Source organism: Psittacula echo, assembly GCF_963264785.1.
Source record: "Psittacula echo genome assembly, chromosome: 5".
NCBI lineage: Eukaryota > Metazoa > Chordata > Aves > Psittaciformes > Psittacidae > Psittacula > Psittacula echo.
The window spans coordinates 18,755,426-18,777,595 of NC_137739.1; the positions used below are offsets into that span (position 1 = coordinate 18,755,426).

The 22,170-nt window shown below is 44.0% G+C and overlaps 1 protein-coding gene across 2 annotated transcripts; it reads left to right on the plus strand.

Moving 5' to 3' along the window:
* The first annotated feature begins 1,570 nt into the window (after positions 1 to 1,570).
* Positions 1,571 to 14,751, plus strand: TBC1D24 (TBC1 domain family member 24). 2 transcript variants are annotated; one of them, XM_080618697.1, is made up of 7 exons: positions 1,571 to 2,693; positions 4,509 to 4,526; positions 9,346 to 9,504; positions 10,476 to 10,539; positions 12,641 to 12,736; positions 13,324 to 13,558; positions 14,534 to 14,751. In XM_080618697.1, exons 1-7 carry the CDS (start codon positions 1,735 to 1,737, stop codon positions 14,686 to 14,688), a joined length of 1,686 nt encoding a protein of 561 aa, XP_080474823.1. In that variant the 5' UTR covers positions 1,571 to 1,734; the 3' UTR covers positions 14,689 to 14,751. The 2 variants fall into 2 exon arrangements, with proteins under 2 accessions (XP_080474823.1, XP_080474824.1); XM_080618698.1 differs by lacking the exon at positions 4,509 to 4,526.
* The last annotated feature ends 7,419 nt before the right edge of the window (positions 14,752 to 22,170 follow it).

Genomic DNA, 22,170 nt, shown 5'->3' on the forward strand with positions numbered 1-22,170 from the left:
AGTAGGGAGGATATCTATCTTATGAGTTTCAAATCATTCTAATGCACCTCTTGTATGAAAGACCAGTCTGATAAATGTCAAGGCCATGCATTCTGCAGTCTGTTGACACAAGAATAACTTAAAGTTCTTCAGAAGCATTTCAGTGTGTGTTTTTATTGATTTAACCTTGCTATATAATGTCTTAATTGCACAAAACAGTTTTATAGGCCAGTTGTGGTTTATAGGTTTATAGCCTTTGCAGAGTGTGAAGCATCAGCTACATTGTGCTTCCCAGCTTTACTCTGGCTCTGAGGACATGTTGGCATTGATGTTCCAGCAGTGGGTAGACCCGTTGCTTGCTGTTATTTGTTCACTTTTTTTGAATCTCTCTTCTAGCTTTGCACTGACTTGGTTGTAGCTCATTCGTGGCCATTAGTGGTTGGAGTCCTTCTCTCTGCTGGAACACAGGTGTACTTTAAAGCTGGAGCCAACTAGGAGATCATGTAAACATGCGGTTTGAGGAACCGAGGGCCAGAATCTGATCTTTCAGCTGCTGGTGCTATTGCAGAGGTGTGAATCTGTGAGATTTAATTGTGGTGGCAGCAGGCCCTCTAGAGGGTGGTTTGATCAGTGTGTGTGCAAGCGCAGGACCAGAAGCAGTTTAATGAAACTGTTTTAAGCTGACGAGCCTGTACTACAGCTAGAAAAGGTGGTCTGCTTCACAGAACCACAGAGTGGTTTGGGTTGGAAGGGACCTTAAAGCTCATCCAGTTCCGACCCCCTGCCACAGGCAGGGATACTGTCCACTAGACTACTAGCTTGGCCTTGGAACAGGCACTTTTGTCATGTCTGGTTCATTTTTAACTCTTTCCTAAAGTATTGTTCAGGTTTGGATATCTTTGGTTTCTGCATTGATATAAATAGGTCTAGGAGCCTTCCATTGGAAAGACTGTATACTTAATTCTTAACCCCTCAGTGCTATGATTTTCAGGAAAGAGGGATAACTGAGGATATTTTCAGTCACATTTGTAAGCAGTCACAAGGAAGATGCCATGGTCTGGCTGACCAGACAGCTGTGCATCTTATCCAGTGGAAAAGAAAAACTGAACCAGACTGATGACCTCAGTGACTATGTGGCCACACAAATGCTAGCACCAGCGCAAAGAAATGGCCAAGAACACATGGCTGTGGCTAGCAGGAGGTCTAATGTTTCTTGGCACTGGCCACACCATGTTAGGACAGTGAAAGCTGCTCGTGAGACTGCATCCTTGTACTACAAGTAACAGCTACTTCCCTCAGAGAATTAGGAGGAGCAATTGCAAATAGAACAGACTTTACAATAGGTATTTTGGAAGTGGGAGTCTTCTGTTCTCAAAGTGGGAAGTTAACATAAAGATCTATGTCTCAGCTTGGACCTTCAGTTACAGAATTCACTTCCTGGGGAGGTGTCCTCACCATCAGCCTTTTAGGTTGCCATGGATAAATTACTTAAGTGTTACTGGAGGAATGGAAGTAAAACTTGACTTAAAAAATAAAAGGGCATGTATCTTTAACTTTTTTTGCTTTAGAAAACAGTTTTGGCATTGCAGGAACAAGTTAAATGTATGTGTGTACTTCTAAAGAAAATGGGAGATTACCTGTTAGTCAAACCTCTCTCTTTTTTTTTTTTTTACTTTTGCAGCAAAAGCTGCAAGTCGTTTGATGACTAAATAGCATCTCCATTCTCGTGAGTTCTGGTTTGCTTCTCCTGGAGCCATGGATGAATACAGCCGCTTTGTGGACTGGGACAAGATGGACAGTTCTTTGCAGAGCCAGGACATGAAGGAGCTGACCTGCCCCGAGCTCCCAGAGCTCAAGCAGCTGGCCCGCCAAGGCTACTGGGCCAAGAATCACTCCCTGAGAGCCAAAGTGTACCACAAGCTTCTCAGCAATATCCCATGCCGTACAGTCACCCCGGATGCGAACGTGTACCGAGACATTGTAGTGAAGATCGTTGGGAAGCGCAGTGGTAGCTCCCTTCCGTTGCCAGAGTTCGTGGATGACACCCTGGTCCCCACGTACTGCTTGAACACAGAAGGTATTGGAGCGGTCAGGAAGATCATCCTATGCATTGCGAATCAGTTCCCAGATATCTCATTTTGCCCAGCGCTGCCCTCGGTGGTTGCTTTGCTCCTGCACTACAGCAAGGACGAGGCTGAGTGCTTTGAGCACGTTTGTCGCATCCTTGCTTGCAATGACCCGTCCAAGCGGCTCATTGACCAGACGTTCTTGGCTTTCGAGTCATCTTGCATGACCTTTGGAGACCTGGCAAACAAGTACTGTCAGGCGGCGCATAAGCTGATGGTGGCAGTGTCCGAGGACGTGCTGGAGGTATACTCTGACTGGCAGCGATGGCTCTTCGGAGAGCTGCCCATGGTGTATATCGCTCGGGTCTTTGACGTGTTCCTGGTGGAAGGCTACAAAGTTCTCTATCGTGTGGCACTGGCTCTTCTGAAGTTTTTTCGCAAAGTCAGAGCTGGGCAGCCCATGAAGTCTGACAGCATACAGCAGGACATCCGAGTGTTTGTGAGGGACATTGCCAAGTCAGTGCCTCCAGAGAAGCTGCTGGAAAAGGCCTTTGCTGTCCGCCTTTTCTCACGGAAGGAGATCCAGCTGCTGCAGATGGCCAATGAGAAGGCTTTGCAGCAGAAGGGCATCACAGTCAAACAGAAGAGGTAGGGCTTTCGCTGCAGACAGCCCAAGTGACCTCAGGAGACTGCCCAGCGTGGTGAGCAGTTGGTCACTTCAGCCCTGGGTGACTGCTGGGGACACAATATGTGCTGGTGTATCTGCTGATCTTTGATCTCTGCAGGAGAATCTGCAGCTGGAAAATTAAGCATTACAATTAAGAATTGTAACAAGAACTGTAACTGAAATGTTGTGATACAAGAGAAACAACACACTTTCTCATAGCTTAGTGATTAATTCATAATTGCTTCTTACAGCTACATGTTAATTGCAAGTTTTAGATCTCAGAAGTGTCTTTCACAAGGTCTTTTTAACTAAAAGATGTGTTAGCGAAGCTGGAGGAAACACTGATAGTGTACTCAGAGGAAAAGTACCCCAAAAATGTGAAAAATAATTTTTAAATATGAGATTATTTGTATAAAATGTCAATTTTGTTCTGCCCAGGACCGTGAATTCAGCAGCTTCTGCAGTGTAAGTAGGCAAACACTGTCAGCTGGGAAAAGTTTGCTTAACTAGGGAGTTATTTTAATAGAGCAAGGAAGAAATAAGTCTTACTTACAGGTTACTTTGAAAATCAGTTTGGCTGCAGGCCTGCTGAAAGTCCTGAGTATATTAATTGTACGCAGGAGTTGTCCTATTTTGTGACAGGCTCCTGTACCATTAGAAATAATGATTTTGAAGGAACCATGGAAGAGTGAGGATAGTGATTCAAAAGGTGACTGCATGATCAGAATTTCTTTTCAGAAATGAGGGGAAGAAAAACCAGCTGTGAAGCCAGTAAATGACATCCTGCTCCAGTGTGATAGTAAAAGACATCTCCATGTAGATAGGAAAGGCAGGAATGCATTAACCTAAACAAAAATCAGCATCTTGCCAAATGCAAATGTACATGCTTGTAAATGCTGGTGCTGTAGAGATGTTCTGGTTCTCCCAAGGCCTTCTGTGACTGCAGAAGATTTCTCCCAGCTGTTTTTGAAATCAAAGTTGAAGTGTTGAACAGTTTATCAGCTGTCCTGACCTCTGAAGGGAGGATGACTTCTGGAAATCTGCTGGGGTCAGTGGGTGTGATGTATGGAACTTGGTATTCTAGAGAGACAGTTTCATTTTCTCCAAATCTTCAAAAATCAAAAGGTACCAGCCAGTGATATGTTAGGATCTTACAGCCAGTTGTGTTGCTGAGTTAGTTACAGTGGTTCCAAGCAGATACCATATGTATGGAGATATATATGTAGCAGACTTCAGCCTATAAAATAAGGTAAATGTCAGCTGAACCTCTTCCATATGCCTAAATACATGTAAAGCTCCCTCAACTCTTTTCCAACTGTTTATATTTAGATTCACAGTTTGATTTACAATTAACTTGTGCTTTATTCTGCTAATCTCTTGGAAGAGACTCTGTTGGTCTCAAATATTACAAGGTCATTAGGCCCTGGAACATCACATTGGGTAGAGTTCAGATCAGCACTGGTGCTCAATTAGATGTGAGTTCTCTTGTCCAGATGTGTTTGGCCTGTGCAAGGAGATGATGAATTGTTCATTCTACAAGCAGATAGCAAAAAAAGGGGGGGGGGGGGGAGGGAGAAGAACCCAGAAATAAGAAATATTTTAACCTATCTGTTTTTCTCATGCCTGGTGATTCAAATCAAACCTCACTGTGTTAGTTTCTCTCCAGGCTCCTTTCCTTCACTTTGTCATGTACGTAGGAAATCACTGATCTTTTCTATCTTTTTCTTTTTTTGTCTTTCTCCTTACACATTCTCCTTCTGTCAATTCCATACCCACTGCACCCCTCCTGTTTGCAGTATTGCATCTCCCAGAAGGTAGGTTCAACCACTTGAATCTTTGCACTTTGCTAATTTCTTGGTTTTTCTGGCTGGTTATTCTTTCCGAGGCTGTCCTTATGGCTGCTGCTGAGGCAGGAGAAGCAGCGCAGCAATCCTAGCATCTGATTGCTGTGTAACACCTCCTGAGTGCACTCCTGAAAAGTTAGTTCAAAGCACCTGCAAAGATGTAAGATAAGGGATCCTGGGTCCAGCCAGACAAGAGTGCTTCCATGCAACAAACTTGTGTTTTCCAGAGTGGAAAAGAGTAATGTTAACAGTGGGATGTAAGTCCTTTCCACACTGGAAGAAAAAGTATTGCTTTAAAACATCTCAAGTGATGTCTTCAGAAACACATCCAAACATGGTTTATGGTGTTGCAGTAGATGTGAAACATCCTCAGCTTTCTTTTTCCTCTTTGCAAGCTTTCTGCGGTTAATTGGAAAGATGTTGGACTGAACCCAACTTGGCACACTCCTACAAGTCACTTGTCTCTAATCATACTAGATTATATTTATTTTTAAGTAGGTAGGGGTTTTAGAGGCAAGGAGACAAGATCGTTTTCCGGTGTCAAGAAGGTCAGAGTTACTCAGCCATGTAGCGTTAGTGGTTAATGAAGTCATTCATCAAGTCTTGGCCTGACAAGCAAATCTTAAAGAACAAAACCCAGTGGATTGTGATACCTGATAAGCAGAGAACTTGGAAAGCAGAAAGACTGCCCTGTGAGTCTGAAATACCACAGGTGTATTGTTTTAAATTAATGCCTTTGAGAATATCCTGGCCATGTTGCAGGTGCCTTGAGTTAACTTCAGTGAGTGATGCACACTAACACTTGTACTAATCTGTAAAATCAAAATTGGAATTAATTTACTCATGTTTTCATATCTGAAATAACACCTTAATAGGCTTATCAGAGCACGTTTTGTATCATACTCTGTGTGTTGAGGATTTTACCTCTAAGAAATCAGCAGGCTGTTAATTCCAGCCAAGCAAATCTTCAGTGCCCATGTATTATTTTACTGCAGTTACAAGGTTCTGAAAGCAGAAAGCCTTGATTTCTGTGAGGAAGCACACAGTTTTGGGGGGACTTAGGTACAGGGTGTCTGTTGACAGTGATGTCAACACAGGATTATGTTTCAGGCTTATGCACCATGTATGGCTTCTATTGCCATGTGTGACTGAAACAGCATATCACTTGTACCACGTATTTATGCTCTAACTGAAATTATAATGGATTTTAAAGATAATGCTGACCAGATCAGATTTAACCTAAAACAAAACAGAGCAAGAAGATGAAATTTAGTGAGTCAGACCTTTGACTGTGGTATTTGTTGTCTTGGCATACCACAGAGATATCCACTGTGACAGCAGCTACCGCACATCAGCAGCGTTGGCTTATCTTCAGGAACATTGAGGTCTCTGGACATCTATATTTATGATATAGATGTAAAAAACAACATTCCTATGAAAATAGCAAATAAGCTGCTTTATAAAACTTCTAAATTGTGCTTCTTCTCTAAATTGAATTTCCTTTGGGATAATAAAGTTGCACATCTTTCCAGCATCAGCACTTGATAGCAAGTTGTCATGCCAGTCCCAATAAGCCACCATGAAGAGCTTGAGGAAAACACTAATGCAGGGTAAAACATTAGTGACTTTGTTCAGTTCTAGAGGTGGACTTTTCGGTGGCAGTGCCAGTCCGAATTTATCCAAGTGCTGGTTTCTTACTAGAGAACCCTTAAAGGCCTCTGGAGTGGTGAAGACTAAACTTAATTTTCATTAACAAATACTAACCAGAACATTGCGGTTTTTTCTTTGCCAGACTGTGCTGTTCATTTTCACTCATTTGCTACTCTGAATAGCAGCTACCCAACTGAAGTAGATGATTTTCAGTGTCGTTAGAGAAATACTGTCCAAAATGCAAGGATGGATACAGGTTAGACACTTGTAACTCAGGTTGCAATTTTCTGACCCCTGTCCAAAAAAACCCTGCTATTTTTGTGAAGCAGCAGTCTGGTGTGATGTGGGTGCAGGCTGTGCTGACACTGGTCTCGACACAGGTTTTAGTCACAAGCACTTGCAGCTGTGACTTATGCCTGGGCCAATAGCAGGTCATTTTATTTCATGTCATTTTATTTCATGTCCTATGGTGTGCGTTTATTAACTGAATGGTGACATTAAATATAAATGATTTGCCATGACATCCAAGGGATAGGAATAGTCTTAAATGGCCAACACCATGATAAATGCTTTCTAGTTGATTCAAAAGATCTGGTTGTAGAGTTGATATAGCTGAAAAAGCTATAGCTGATAAAGCTGAAATAGTGTGGCCAGGCAGGACCAAGGCAGTGATCATCTCCCTGTACTGGGCACTAGTGAGGCTGCATGTCAAATCCTGTGTTCAGTTCTGGGTCCCTCACTACAAGAAGGACATTGAGGTGCTGGAGTGGGTCCAGAGAAGGGCAATGGGGCTGGTGATGGGTCTGGACCACAAGTGTGATGAGGAATGGCTGAGGGAACTGGGGAGTTTAGTCTGGAGAAGGTAAGGCTCAGGGGGGACCTTATCACTCTCTACAACTACCTGAGAGGTAGTTTTCTTCGCAAAGAGGGCGGTCAGGCATTGGAACAGGCTGCTCAGGGCAGTGGTGGAGTCACCGTCCCTGGAAGTATTCATAAACCATGTAGATGAGGCCCTTAGTGACATGGTTTAGTGGTGGCCTTGGCAGTGCTGGTGGAACAGTTGGACTTGATGATCTTAAAGTTCTTTTCCAACCTTTTTGATTCTATGATTCTGTGATACTTTACCCACAAGGAAAAGTTGTAGGAAGACACAGGGTACTGAAGGTGATGTGTTACTATGAATGCTGCTGAACACAGGCTTTGAGTGGGGTCTGGGTAGGGAAGTCCTTAAATCCAGTTCATAGTAGCCAGGAGAAGGAACAGAGGCAAAAGAAAAGGTACGCTGAGGTTGAGAGCCTTTTAGGAACAAGTACTTAAGTTTAGTTGCCTAAACAGATCATGTCAGTGTGAAAATGCGCAGAGCAAGCATACAAATAATTACGAGGTTTGCCTGTTTTATCATCATTACTTTTCCTCCAGAAAGCCACTGCAATAAACTAGTTGACTGCCCTGAATGTTTATTAATTCCTTGAATGTGAGAAAAATAGAATTCCTGATGAATGGAAATCAAGGCGTTGTTTCTCAGCTCTGTTCCTTAGTGCCGCCAGCCTTTAACTGTAGACCAGACAGGACCAGGAGGGCTGAGACCTGAAGTAAGGTTCTGAAGATGTGGGTTCAAGTCTTGGCTCTTACTTTGTTCGGTTGATCCTTCAGCTTGCTGTACAGGCTTATTTGCTTGCACAAATAGTGTCCTAGGTAGTGATAATGCAAGTTTTAAAGTAGTTGAAGTATTTTAAAGTAGTTGCAGCTTGCTTAAATAGGTGTCCACATAAGTTCCTTGCTAATTAAATAACACGGGGCAGCAATGCAAGCAGTGGTTTGGTTCATTTTGCTAGAGAAAGCAGTCATTTTATTTCTCTTCTTTTTCCTAAGTGACCTAAGGGGGCACTTCAGTAGCAGTGCTGACATTAAGGTAGCACCAGGCAAGAACCACAGTCAAGAGCAGTGCAAATGCCACTGATTTCTTGGTACTACAGAAAAGAAAGATAATAAAACCCGTATAGTTTGTGTGTTTTGGGGAGTGAGCTAAGCAATTCAGATACATGCAGATATGTAGCATTGAGATTCTCTTTACACTCTGTGAAACTTAGAGGAAAGATTGTCAAATATTGTCAAACACTGAAAGATTGTGTGATTGTCAAAAAAACTAAAGAAAAAATAAATTGGAAGATGAAACCCTGCATGCAGAGCAAGCTGCCTAAAGCTTCTGGTAACTAACAGCTGCCCAGTAATTTAGTGTCTTGCATAAGTTCCTGTGTCACTTACACTTTTATTTGGCTGTCACTCCCGCATTTTAAATGTCTTTTAACGTCAGCCGTGGCTGCAATAACACTGGTGTAATCCCCAGGCTCTGGGATCTGTGCTTGTTTAATCTGAGAAACGAAGGCTGGTTGAAATGATGATGGTGATTAGTATCATTACCTTCAAGTAATAATGAAAGTTTAAAAGCCATGAAACAGTTCTTACAATTGTATTGGACCCCTCAGGGCAGGGGGGGGTTTGCTTTCTCACCATTGTGAACATCTTATAAGGGCCTATAGGGACAGGACAAGGGGGAATGGCTTTAGCCTGACAGAGGGGAGATTGAGATGAGCTCTTAGGCAGAAGTTCTTCCCTGTGAGGGTGCTGAGGTGCTGGCACAGGGTGCCCAGAAAAGCTGTGGCTGCCCCATCCCTGGCAGTGTTCAAGGCCAGGTTGGACGGGGCTTGGAGCAACCTGTTCTAGTGGAAGGTGTCCCTGCCCATGGTAGGGGGTTGGAACTGCATGAGCTTTAAGGTCCCTTCCAACCCAAACTAGTATGGGATTCTGTGTCCTCTCTATAAAAGGTACAAGCCATAGCTGTCATACAGAGGAAATGCTCTAGATATTTCATTAGGGCCAGATCACTATCACTTGAGGATTATGTTAAACTGCAGTAGTTTCTTGTCTTCACTAGGTTATGGCCTTCTAATCCCATGGGCTGGAGCATTGAACAACAGCATATCTACTAGAGTCTTCCAGTGTTCATTGTAGTGAACATTTTAGTGTTCGTATAGCATTCATTTAGTGTAACATGTCTTTGTGTGTTATTGGTCAGTAGTTTGACACTTGTTTTGTTGATAAATTATTGCTTCTCAATGTTTTGTGTTGTATTTCTCAGGCAGAATGTGCATTTAGCAGTTCATGCCGAGAACTTCAAGTCTGGAATTGTCAGCGTGAAAGAGATGCGAGATATCTGGTCATGGATCCCAGAGCGGTTTGCACTTTGCCAGCCCCTCTTGCTTTTCACCACTTTGGAACATGGCTGTAGTCTGAGCAGGTAAGGAAAACCTTTCCCTATTCTTCTCTACTGTAGGGCAAAAAAGAGCAACAGGGGAACTGTTCACCAGATTTACAAAAAGGCCATGCCTCATCAGAACTCGATCTAGTGAATATTATTTGAGATAGAAAGTAAATGTGACAAATTCCTCCTATTGGCTGCAGCATTTGACCAGGGTACTTCATATGGCAGGCCACAGCAATTCATTTTAAACTGTCCAGGACCAATTGGAAGAGTCGAACCTCCATCGGTTCCCAGAATGTGCTGGTCTGAGACTGGTTCATTCCCCACTGGGTATGAATGGTTTAATTCAGCAGCTGCTAGCAGGTTCTTTTGATAGATAACCACAACTGATCCAGAGAATAAGGGAAGTGGAAACTGGCAGTTCCTCTACCAATGAATCGGCTTGTTGTTATTTTTGAGGTGAGATAAACTAGGTATGAGTTCTCCTTGCACTTGACACAGAAGACTGTAATCCTATAGCTCCTAATAATGACTTTGACATCTGCAGCTGAGGTGCTGAGGTGGGGAGTGGTCTTCTGTGCCATCCCCATGTGCCTATGAGAAAAACCAGAAGCAAGCAAAGAGAACACATCATAATTATTTTCTGTGAAAGCCGGAAGCTCTTCACATACAGCCATCAGTCCTCAGGACACAACTTCCTTTAGGTTATCTTCACTCAAAATACTGTGAAATGCCTGTTGTGATAGATAGTCTTCAAGTTATTCTGCAAGAGGCATGAACAACTGTACAGAGAACAAAGTAGAGGAGAACTACTTGATAATACTTGTTTACACTCAACTCATATTTACAGGGGACTGTAGAAAGCATTTGCAGAAACATGCTTAGTTTTCAGATGGCTTTCTTGCCATGTCATCAGCTGGAGGGGGAGGAGGTGCATGACCTTAAGGAAGAGCAGAACTGCAGGTGGTGGTAGTTGAGTGCTCATGTTCATGAACTCTGCACTTCAGATTCTATTCTCACAGCGAGGGACATGAACCAACTCTTCTCCTCATCAAGACCACAGCAAAAGAGGTAAGTGAGATAAAAGACAACTGGTTCAATTAGGGATTAGGCACTTATTTAATGCTGTATTGCAACACACCACTGTTAAAATGAAGAAGCAAGAGACCTGAAATTGCTCGGGGAAGGGAAGGGGTTGTTTTGGGGTTTTTTAACAATATTTATGATTTATTGATTTATCACTTATATTTAAGTGATTTATTGATTATGGGACTATGTTTTCATGGGTAAATCTTGTAAACAAGGTCTTGATCAGCTATTTTTCTTGTAAGCAGTGTGAGAGGAGGGACTAGAGTAACTCATTTTGCTCTTGGACAGACACTTAATTGCAGATTCAGAGGGAGAGGCTGAGGAATTGTGTTAAGAAACTTGTGATTCATAGAAGATGTTTTCATTTTCTCTAGGATATGAGGAGAGAAAGTAGCCACATTTAAATAGTATGAATAATACTGGACTACATAATAGGAAACAAAAGCTTTAGCTTCATCTTATTCTTGTTTGAAAAAACAAAATAAACCACAAAAGCTCTGAGAACCTGAGGAGTGCAAACATGTGCTTTATCTAATGAGGGTTGGTTCAATGAGGGTTGGTTCTCTGCTCTGCTGTGCGTGACAGTGTTGGACAACACAATGTAAAACATTAGCTTCATCTCATGCTTCTTTAGAAAACAAAAAAAAAATCAAGAAAGCTTCGCAGAGCATCCCAAGAGGTGCCCAGGGCTGCTTGTAATGAGCATTGGTTGTCTGCACCACTGTGCATGAGTTCCACATGTTCTGTGTATAACCTCAGGCTCTTATTGCAGCCTCTGGGCTTATATTTCTGCTTATGTTCCTGCAGGATCACTGCCCATGAAACAAGCCCGTTTCTAGTCTTACTTGCATCTACCTAATGCTAATGTTCCAGACTGTTTCATAGGCTCATGTGTAGTTTCTGGTCATCCCAGGCCTGCGCTGACATGCCAGTGACTTACAAAAAGGGAAAATATTTATTTATGGTTTTGCTTCTTGTCCTGGAGACCGTCAAAAGTCCAGCCTTGTAAGTGGTGCTGGGTTTTATAGTGTGGTTCATTTCTTACTCCTAAAAAAACCAAAGATACTCCAAACAAACAAACAAAAAAAAGTCGAAGAAAAATATGGTGGGTTTGCTTGTGAGTTTTGGTTTTTTGCAAAGGGTTACATTCACCCTTTATTTATATGCCTGTAGTTACATTTTTAGAAAGAATAAAATTTGCTGTCACATTTTCCAGCTCTCACGTGCTCAGGCATATCTCATCAAATAGAGTTCTGGGCATCTTTTTTGTTTATGCACACGATTTTCCTCTATGAAAAACCTGCTCTTCAGTAATTCTGTTCTAGGAGCTCTGCTTGTAAAGCTGGTGGGGGCTAAACAGCAAATGTGCTTGAGAACAATTCTGTTTAACCAGTTTTTCTGTAAAAGAACCCTTCTGCAGGGTTGCTTTCATCCCATTTTCAGAGCTTCCTTGTTTGGTCTGTGTCTACTTGACAATTATGCTTATTGCTGGTAGCAAGAAGTCCTTGTAGTGCAAACAAAAGACTCCACAGAAAAGCTCAGCCCTCCGAAGCTGTTTTTCTTTATTGGAAACTAGTGAGCCCCATGCTGTCTGAATAGGCTGCTTTAAATACGTGAGCTAGTTCAGCATTGGCTTAGCTAATCTGGTTATAACCTCCAGTTTGGAGAAAGCCAGGACTGCTTTTTATGACCAGAAAATATTCAGGCAGAACAGCTCATACTGTAACTTGTGACAGTACTGTTGCTTTGGACGCCAAACTGAGGAAGTAGAGTCAGGCCTCACAAGTTTGGAGTCATTTGTGGTTTGGTACCTGGCATTATGGTAGATCATTTCTCCTTTAAGGCCTCAGAGATATGAAGTAATTTATAAAACTCTAGGATTTAAGAGTACCCACCAGTGGATTAAAGCAGTTTAAATCTATCTTGATATAAGTACTTGTGCTGGCTTAATCCACTGATACAGAGGTTTTGAAAATCAAGCTAAAATCAAACCTTCAGTTCTAGACTCTAAAACATTTGCATCAGTTGGTTTACCAGACTTTCTCCTTCAGTAAAAGCCTCATGACCAAGCTGTTTGTGCTAGGTCTGTGGTGCTTATCTGTCCACCGACTGGAGCGAGCGCAGGCGAGGAGGGAGCACGCTGAGTTTCTTCGGAACTGGGGAATGTTTTGTGTTTAGGGTGAGTAAAATTTCATGGAATTACCCAGTAGCACAGCAGAGCCGCTATAATGGTGTGAGTAACTCTTATTTCCCTTCCACTTGAAGAGGCTGGATTCTATGCCCTCCTAGTTTACAAAGTCTCCTGAACTCTTAATATGAAGGAGAAAATCTTCTCATGTTTCTGTAACCCATTTTCTTCCCTTGCACAGAATGGTTTCTTAAAAGATGTAATAAGGTAGCTCAGAAAACACTGCCTCATGCCTTCAGTCACCTAAAAAGCAAAGGTATAAAGAAAGAAAAAAAGTCTGCCCTAAAAGGCAGTTTCATGGAATCCCAGACTGGTTTGAGTTGGAAGGGACCTTCGAGCTCCTCTAGTTCCAACCCCCTGCCACAGGCAGAGCCACCTTCCACTACACCAGGTTGCTCCAGGCTCCATCCAACCTGGCCTTGAATGCTGCCACGGATGAGGGATCCCAGTTTGATCCAATCTTTACTACTAATTGTGTGAGTGGAGTCTGAGGGGCTTGAGTGTACTTTGCTGTGCAGAGCTTTCTGTGTAGTGCATGCGCACTAACTTTAGTGTTGCTTTTCTCTGCCCCTATGCAGCTGAAGCCAGAAGTGGAACGTTACGAATGGGTGATCATAAAACACCCAGAACTGGCCAGGCCTGGGTCAGAGACAGAAAATCACACCTCACCAAGTTCCAGCACCCTCTCTTCCACCAGTGCCCCATCACACTCCTCAGATCACCTTTCTCCCTTCTTATCGGCTCGGCACTTCAAGTTGCCTTCCAAAACAGCCTCCATGTTCATGGCTGGCAGCAGCGAATGCATCATTATAGGTAAGTCAGTGTAAGAATTTAAGCATATGTCCTACCAGCTCTTCCTTAGATATAAGAGTTCACCTGTATCTGCCATATGTGTAATTCAGATCACTACAGTTAGAGATAAAAGTGGCCAAAACCTGGTATTATTACCCAACAGAAATTTTCTGTGGGAAAACTTGTATATCAGGAGCTTTAGAGGAAGGTAATAACTCATAGCTTTGGGCAGAGCCGTACTTTCACACTGCCTAATTCATGATGAGAAATAGTTTTTGAAGGGGAACTTACTTTGCCCTGAAGCTTTTGAAACATGGGGTAAACTATAGAACATGTTCATACTTGTGGAACTTTATTGAATCTGTGGTGCTGCTGACTTTGGCAAAAGCCTGCTCAGTAATGTGGTCACCTAAATGGGATTTACAAGGAATGGGTATAAAATCATAGTTGTCCTTTTCCCAAAAAGCTTTACTTGACACTTGTTGAAACAGCACCTAGCCTTGCTGATCTCGTCTAACATCGTGTTGGCTGATTTCACATTTAAGCAGCATATGCTCTAATCAACTCTGACGTGGTTTGCAGTAATTTAGAAGACAAAGCCTGTGCTGATTTTGTTCTTCTCTCACCTTTGATTTTTGACTGCCAACACAATTCCTTTTTTTTTCTTTATTGGAGGGAAAATGCGCAGTTGGTAACTTCCAACATCCTCCAGCACTGAAAACCAAATCTGAAACACAGGCATTTGAGTCTTGTTCTTACTGACTTGCATTACTGTTTTGGGTTTTTTTATTAAAAAAAAAAACCAGTTCTGATGGTGTGCATTGCATAAAAGCTGTGCATTGGATCATACCTGTTACAGCTGAGATGGGAAGCAAACATCACTTAGGGCTTCCAGTTGTTCCCATGAGAAAAGCACTTAAGTCTTTTTTTGTTACAGCAGTTTTGTGTGCTAAGAAGCGCAGAGATCTGCTTACACTTTTCTTTGTCTTCTTGAAGGAGGTGGTGATGGCCAGGCTCTTTACCTCGATGCGGATCTGAACCACGGAAGAACCAGCCACTGCAATACCTTCAATAATCAGCCGTTGTGCTCTGAAAGCTTCCAGATCTCTCTCTTGGAGGTGTGGGGCTTCTTGGACACCATGAATGGTTGACTGTCGTTAATCAACTAATTTTTCAGTTGATCTAGGATTCCCAAGGCAAATTCTAATGCAGGAGCTAAGTTAGAACGCAATTGCTGCTGGGGTCAGTGGTTTTTAGCCATTACTGCACTTGAGTGCAGGGCTTAGTTGTTTATTCTTATTTTGTTTAAGACAGGTCAAGGTGAAGTAATATATCTGATTGATTAACTCCTGTGCTCTTTACCTCTAAAGATCTGGATTCAGGTCCTGTTAATAGATAAAGTGAAAATGTAATGATTTTAAACCATCCTAAATGGATACAAGTCCTTATCAAAAGACTAGATTTGTAGTTTGATGCAACTCCTCAGAGGCCCAGAGCTGGCTGAGGTGTACTGTAGAGCTATGTGCCACTGGCACCAGTACCTGGCTTGAGCCAGTACTATCAAATATCTGCTCACAGGGAACATTGATGACCTCCGATTTGATATAGAACAGTAGCTCATGAAATCACTGCCCTACTATAAGTAGGGATTGGGCAGACAAATCAGCAGCATTTTGTTAGTCCTGAAAGCCCTCAATTCCCACAAGAACCGTGATTGCTCATTGTCCTCCTTGTACCTGAAACCTTGACACATTCCAGTTGCATCTGTTTGAGAAGTCTGCTTCTGAGAAAGGAATCCAGACTGGACAACCATATCTCGAAGGCTTGATTTTGTTTACATTTCTATTCCATATCAGTATAGTGACTTCAAGAGTGACTAATGTACCAGGCAGCTGTACCAGGCACTGCTCAGAAACTTCTCTTTCTTCATCTTTCCTGGAAGCTGAGATAGAGCTTTAAATCTGAGAATAACTGCTGATATCCCTATGTGTTTGGGGAATTAGACATTGTGGTACAGAAGCTTAATGCTCTCCCCACAAGTAAATGAAGGGAGGTGGGAGGGAAATCCTCTGTGTAATGTTGTTCTGGAAGTGGACAGGCTTCCCAGGATAACTCTAGGTGACACTGTTTCTCTATATCGTGAGTCTTCCCAGTGATGGTATCCTGAAAAAGGTAACACTTTTGGCAGCAATGTTCTGCAGGTTTTGGATGATTCAGAGAGGCTTTTGCTCATTCCTGAGAGTTCATACAGCTCTCTCAAGCATGCCTTGGGCATGGGATGTCTGTGGATAACAGCCCTGTGTCTTCATTTAAAACTTGTGGTATCTGCTGTAGAACAACTCCCACCCAAAGCACAAGTCCATAAACATCGATGGTAGTCCAGAGCATACAGCAGGATGCTCTCAAATCTTCAGTGGGTAATTTGCTAGTACCACCACAGGTGAAATGAAGGGAAGGAGGAGTTTTTTATTTTTTTTCCTTCAGCAGTTCAGCCTAAAAAATTGTTTTAGAGTGGGGGAAATGTGATTACTTGAAGTTCATTTATAGTGATAAAATCTCAGTGAGGCTGGACAGGGTCATATCAGCATTGAAGGGTGATGTGAGTCTTGTGTTGGCTTGTTTAGCTTTCCATCAGTGAAAACACCAAGTATCTTGGTAAAGTGTTGCCTTTTGTGAAGCAGTTGAACAAACTTGGCAAAAAATGTGATTTTCTTCTTCAGGTGACATTTTAAACTTTTGTCAGAATAGCTCTTTGAAATATTGAACTGCACATATAACAGTTTAAGATGTCTTTTGCACCACATATATTTGCAGTTAGATTGTTTCACCCTGTTTGAGTCAGCACTCTGCCTCTTTTTCTTTCCCACTGGGTGAGTTCTGTCCAGCTGTCTTTTCAGAGGTTTACCATAAGTTTAACTGGTCTGCAAGGTATGATTCAGTTATATTTAATGTATTTTGATGGGGAAGAACTCAAACAGTCATATCTGGGTTTTTACAAATACTGGCTGATGTTGCCTTCTGTTATATTTTCAAAGCTAGCTGTATCACTTTGCACTTGCTAGGACCCCACAAGCTTCCTCAGACACAAGGAATCAAACAGAGAATGTAGCCTATTTAGTGGAGTCTCTTCCACGGAGGTGGGATTTCAGGTTTGTCCATATCTGCTCTCTGTGGAGCTTGTCTGAGGTGCCCTTGAAAACCCCAAACACAATAGCATTAATTTTCAGCTTGTTAAGTTGTCAGATTCCTTCAAGCTGTTGGCAGGACTTGTTGCACTTGGAATGAATAGGTTTTATATGGAAAATCTCTACTGCAGCTGGCAGTGATGATGAGGTTTTCTGTCCCCATCTCTGTGGGATGCAGCTATGTCAGTGAAACCTGAGTGCTGTACCATGCCTGAACACTGTTCCTTTCCCTGCGCACAGGAATTTGGGTGTTTGAAATCAGAAGTAACTCCTGGTTGCTCAGAAATTCAGTGATGATCCAAGGAGCAGCATTGAAAACAGGTGAGGTTTGGGCAGCTGAGGTCTGGGTGTCTTTCACAAGTCAGTCACAGGCTTCAACTCAGCTTCCCTTGTGCCAGATCAGTCCAACTTCTGACCCGCAAGCAGCAAAGGTCCACAAAAGAGCCCTTTTTGGCAGCTTATCTAGACAGCCAGCTAGTCTTTCACATGGGTCTTAAAGGTAAATCTTCATTCTAAAGTAAGACATTACCGCACTGTGTCTCTCTGTGTGCTTGGGGCACACGCTGAGCCCAAAGAGCAGTGACCTCTATGAGTCTGCAAATCCCAGCAGGGAGTAAAAGGGTTCATGGGTGATCCTCCTCCTGCTGCCTGTTGGGATTCATATCAGGATTCATATCAGTCGTGAGGCACACGTCACAGGGATGGTTTAATTTGATACAGCGCTTGCCTGCTTCAGGCATCCTGCAGCACTAGTACGTGTGGTTTAATTCATTCCTTTAGCAAGAGGAATTGTAGGATGCTGTGTCACCTTCACACAGTCCTTCTGTTCAGTGAAAATGGATATTCCTTTTCTTGTGCAAATCCCCATTATGGTTGTGAAACATCTTAGAGGAACAGCAGTTTCTTTCCAGTTGTTTTCTGTCTGTAGTTAGCAGTTGTCACTGACCAAGTCCATATCAAAGTTCAGATAATTAAGACAAGCATTTGTGTAACATGCAGAACTCCTGAGGTGGAGACCACAAACTGGTTTTTAAGACAACGACTACAATGGGCACCTTGTCAGAAAGTTCATGTTATCTCAAGTACCCCAGTGAAGTGCTTTAGTCACCTTGTAACTGGGAACAACTGTTGTAGGCCTTGCTTGTAGTCCTGCTGGCAGCAGTGACAGCATCAGCTCCTGCAGCCCTGTGGGAGAGCGTTTGCTTTCCTGAGAAGCCATTTTTGCTTTGTAATGTTCTCTTGAAGGCAGAAAAGGCCAGAAACTCCTGACATCAGAAACTCTGATATATTGTAAATGGCATCTGAGCTGTTTCCAGGCCACAGAACTTTTCCCAGCTCTCAGCCAGGCTGGACAGACCAAACTGTCATTCCTACGGATCATGCGCTTTGACATGCTCCCTTTTCAGATGAAGCGTTAATCAGCCTCCTGAATAGAAGCCAGTTAACAAAGGCGAGGGGGAAACTCCCATCTCCTGTGTGTGGAGATAACTGAACACAAACTGGAGGGGCGGGAGCACTGCTCTTTAAAGAGTCCAACTTCATGTCAATGATATCTGTGTTTAGCCATGGCCGGATGGCACTTGCAGATCAATCAACTGCTGGGGTGCGTGTGCATTGAAATTGTGTACTTTGTCCTTGGAAATCCATCCTCATTTTTGATGGGGAGTGATCTCCTTTGCCCACCATAGGCAGTGGTACCATGTCCAGTGGGGACCAAGGGCTGGCTCCTGCAATGCACATCTAGAATGCGATTGTTGGGTAGATCAGAGGCCTGGGCACCTGGCTGTTAATGGTGAGATGCCTTTCTGCCTGTCATGAATTCAGACTTTTTATAGTTGAGATGAGTGTGCGCAGTATTTGGGGTGATGTTTGTCTTCACATGAGTGGAGTTGTGCTGCTGAATTGGTTTTCCACCCTATCATTAGAATCACTGCCATATGTCCATGGTATTTTTGTCACTGTGCAGAATCTTGGATTGTATTAAAACGTGTTTGACTGTGGAGGCTGCTGACTCTCCTTCATTCTGTTATTTTGCTTCCTGTAGACCTCATAGCAAAAGGCATGTTGAGACTGAGACATAAACCTTGGGGCATATGTTCTCTCACATGAACTCCTCACTGCAGTGAAGCAATTACACAGTTTCTGACCATTTGAAGAGACCTCATAAGGATTCCACCAAGATGACATACCAAACTGACTGTAAAAAAACTTAGATTGGTAGATTCTGAAATAAGCTTTTATCCCTTTGGTAGGACCAGCGAGCATGTTTAGCCCCAGCCCAGCCTGGGCCGAAAATACCGATCCCCAGCAGTGTTTAAGGTCGGATTGGACGGGCCTTGGAGCAACCTGGTCTAGTGGCAACCTGCCTGTGGCAGGGGGCTGGAACTGGATGAGCTTTAAGGTCTCTTCCAACCCAAACCAGTCTGGGATTCTGTGATTCTATGAAATGGAGCTTAGAGGTGTCTTCTGACCACCAGCACTGGTAAATTGATCAAACCAGCACTACCATTGCATCCTCTGCATCTAAATGCTGTCGACTCACCTGCAGCCCTGGCACTTGTGCCAGCACCTGTGGGGCTGTGGCTGCAGGAGGCAGCTCCGCCAGGGAGCAGCTTGTTTAAAACCAGGATTTTTGTACCTCTTGATGGCTTGGTTTTCACCCAGATCTTTTCCTTGCCTGTGTCCCTGAGAACAGCGAGGATGCTTTTTGCCATGGTTCAAATGAGTGTTTCTAGTTAGCAGTGCAGGTTTCAACCATTGTTTCTGTTACTTAAGCCAAGGCTTTGCCAATGCCTGAAACTTAAATGTAAGACTTGTGGGAACTACAGGAATGTATTGGTTGTAGGTGGAGGATATCAGGATACTCTGAGCCTTTGGAACATGCCCGCACACAATGACCAAGGCAATTAAAGGTGAAATTCTTGGGGTTTGAGTGAAAATCCTGCCAGGCAAAAGCAAAATAAAGCCACCACATATACCCCTGATAAACAACGCGGGGCCTCCTGTGCTCCTGTTCCCAAGAGCAAAGCTGTGCTCTAAGGCAATGCCATGTGGAAAAGGGGGATTGCTGAGCCTGTGGGAGCAGTTCTCAGCCTGGTTTCGAGCCAGCTCTGCGCTGCCGGGTTGCAGGTTCGATGCAGAGCCCGTGGCCACTAGAGGTTCCCCTTGGCCCACTCCTCAGCTTCTGCCTCCCTCCACTAGCCAGCCAGACCTTCCTCCAAGCCAAAAGACTCAGAAGTTAAACATTACCAGGTTGAGTACTGGGAGAGATGGGAGACGAAAAGGGAGTATGAATAGGCTTTCTTCACTTAAATTCCAAAAATGAGCTTAGCATTAAATACCATAAACCACAATTTTACAACTGCCTTAAAGACCTTAAACTTAACAAACCAAGGCACTCAGTAGCAGGAAAATGTGTCTGTGAGATCTGGAGGAGCTGAGCAGCAAGCACAGGCTGCTGGTTCTGAACCTGACAGCTACTTTAAACTACTTGACTGGAAAAACGTGTTAGACAAGGCCTTCAGTGACATGGCCTTTGCAGTGCTGGGGAATGGTTGGACCTGATGATCTTAAAGATCTTTTCCAACCTGTTTGATTCTATGATTTCATGATTGCAATGATTGCACCAAGTAGTGAGAACTCTTTATCATCCCTGTAGGGCTTGGTGATGAGAGATTTAACAGGTGATGTCCCACAGGGCTGGTGGTTCATAATGAAGCTGGAGAATCTTTAACTCCTGGAAGGGGAAGGCTGTCCTCCATCCTGCCATGGTGCTGTGGCATGAAGAGAGCAGGATGCTCACCAGTTGTGGCTTTTCTCCTGGGTCTTGTCTGTAAACCTGAAGAGAAGAAATTCAGAGCAGCCCTGCAGAGAAGGACTTGGGGTGTTGGTCGATGAGAAAATGAACATGAGCCGGCTTCAATGTGCGCTCGCAGCCCAGAAAGCCAACCGCATCCTGGGCTGCATCAAAAGGAGCTTGACCAGCAGGTCGAAGGAGGTGATCCTGCCCCTCTACTCTGCTCTCGTGAGACCTCACTTGGAGTATTGTGTGCAGTTCTGGTGTCCTCAACATAAAAAGGACATGGAACTGTTGGAACAAGTCCAGAGGAGGGCCACGAGGATGATCAGGGGACTGGAGCACCTCCCGTATGGAGACAGGCTGAGAAAGTTGGGGCTGTTCAGCCTGGAGAAGAGAAGGCTGCGTGGAGACCTCATAGCAACCTTCCAGTATCTGAAGGGGGCCTACAAGGATGCTGGGGATGGAATCTTCATCAGGGACTGTAGTGACAGGACAAGGGGTAACGGGTTAAAACTTAAACAGGGGAAGTTTAGATTGGATATAAGGAAGAAATTCTTTACTGTGAGGGTGGTGAGGCACTGGAATGGGTTGCCCAGGGAGGTTGTGAATGCTCCATCCCTGGCAGTGTTCAAGGCCAGGTTGGACAGAGCCTTGGGTGGCATGGTTTAGTGTGAGGTGTCCCTGCCCATGGCAGGGGGGTTGGAACTAGATGATCTTAAGGTCCTTTCCAACCCTAACTATTCTGTGATTCTATGATTTTATGACACAGATCCCTGCTTCGCTGAGAGAGGTTTTGTAACCAGCTGATGGTACAACACTGCTTCTGGCAGCAAACCTAGAAGAGTTCTTGGCTCTTAAGGCACCCTGTTGGTGTCTCCAGACCTGCCTCACTCTCTTTCCTCAAGCACTGCTGTGGGTGGCAGAGCCTCTGCCCCACCAGCCCAGAGGGTTGTGACTCAAGTGATGCCTGAGGCGGCTTCTGACACTGTTTTCAAATCGCATAAAGGGCTGCTCAGAGGAACTGGATCCACACTGGAGCTGGGCAGAACTTGAGGGTGTTCAGCTCCTGGTCTGCTGAGATGGTGCTGGTTTCTCTTGTGCAAATATAGATTAGGACTATCTATGCTGTCTCTGAACCTGGGTGCACATTACCCAGCTGCCAACACAGCTTCAATTCATTGCTTGCTTGGTGGGATACCTCCCTTGTTGTGGTTAAATTGTCCTCCAAAATGAAGAGCTGTGCCCTCCACATGCCTTTCGCTGGCAGGGTTTCTAAGTAGTTTCTGACTGGACTTGTCATCTGCCAGGTGAGTGGGGCTGCACCCCCAGAGCATGAGCAGCAGGAGAGGGATGGGATTCTCTCCCTCTGCTGCGCTCTGGGGAGACCCCCCCTGCAGCCCTGATCCAGCTCTGGGGCAACAGCACAAGAGGGACGTGGAGCTGTTGGAATGAGTCCAGAGGAGGCCATGGAGATGCTGTGAGGGCTGGAGCAGCTCTGCTCTGGAGACAGGCTGAGAGAGCTGGGCTTGTTCAGCGTGGAGAAGAGAAGGCTCCTTAAGGGGAGACCTTAGAGCAGCTCCAGTGCCTAAAGGGGCTACAAGAAACCTGGAGAGGGGCTTTGGACAAGGCTCTGTAGGGACAGGACAAGG

Coding starts and splice junctions, on each gene's coding strand:
- TBC1D24 (XM_080618697.1), top strand. CDS start 1,735: ATGGATGAATACAGCCGCTTTGTGGACTGGGACAAGATGGACAGTTCT. Junction 10,540..12,640: donor TCAAGACCACAGCAAAAGAG/GTAAGTGAGATA, acceptor TGTTTGTGCTAG/GTCTGTGGTGCTTATCTGTC. Junction 13,559..14,533: donor CAGCGAATGCATCATTATAG/GTAAGTCAGTGT, acceptor GTCTTCTTGAAG/GAGGTGGTGATGGCCAGGCT.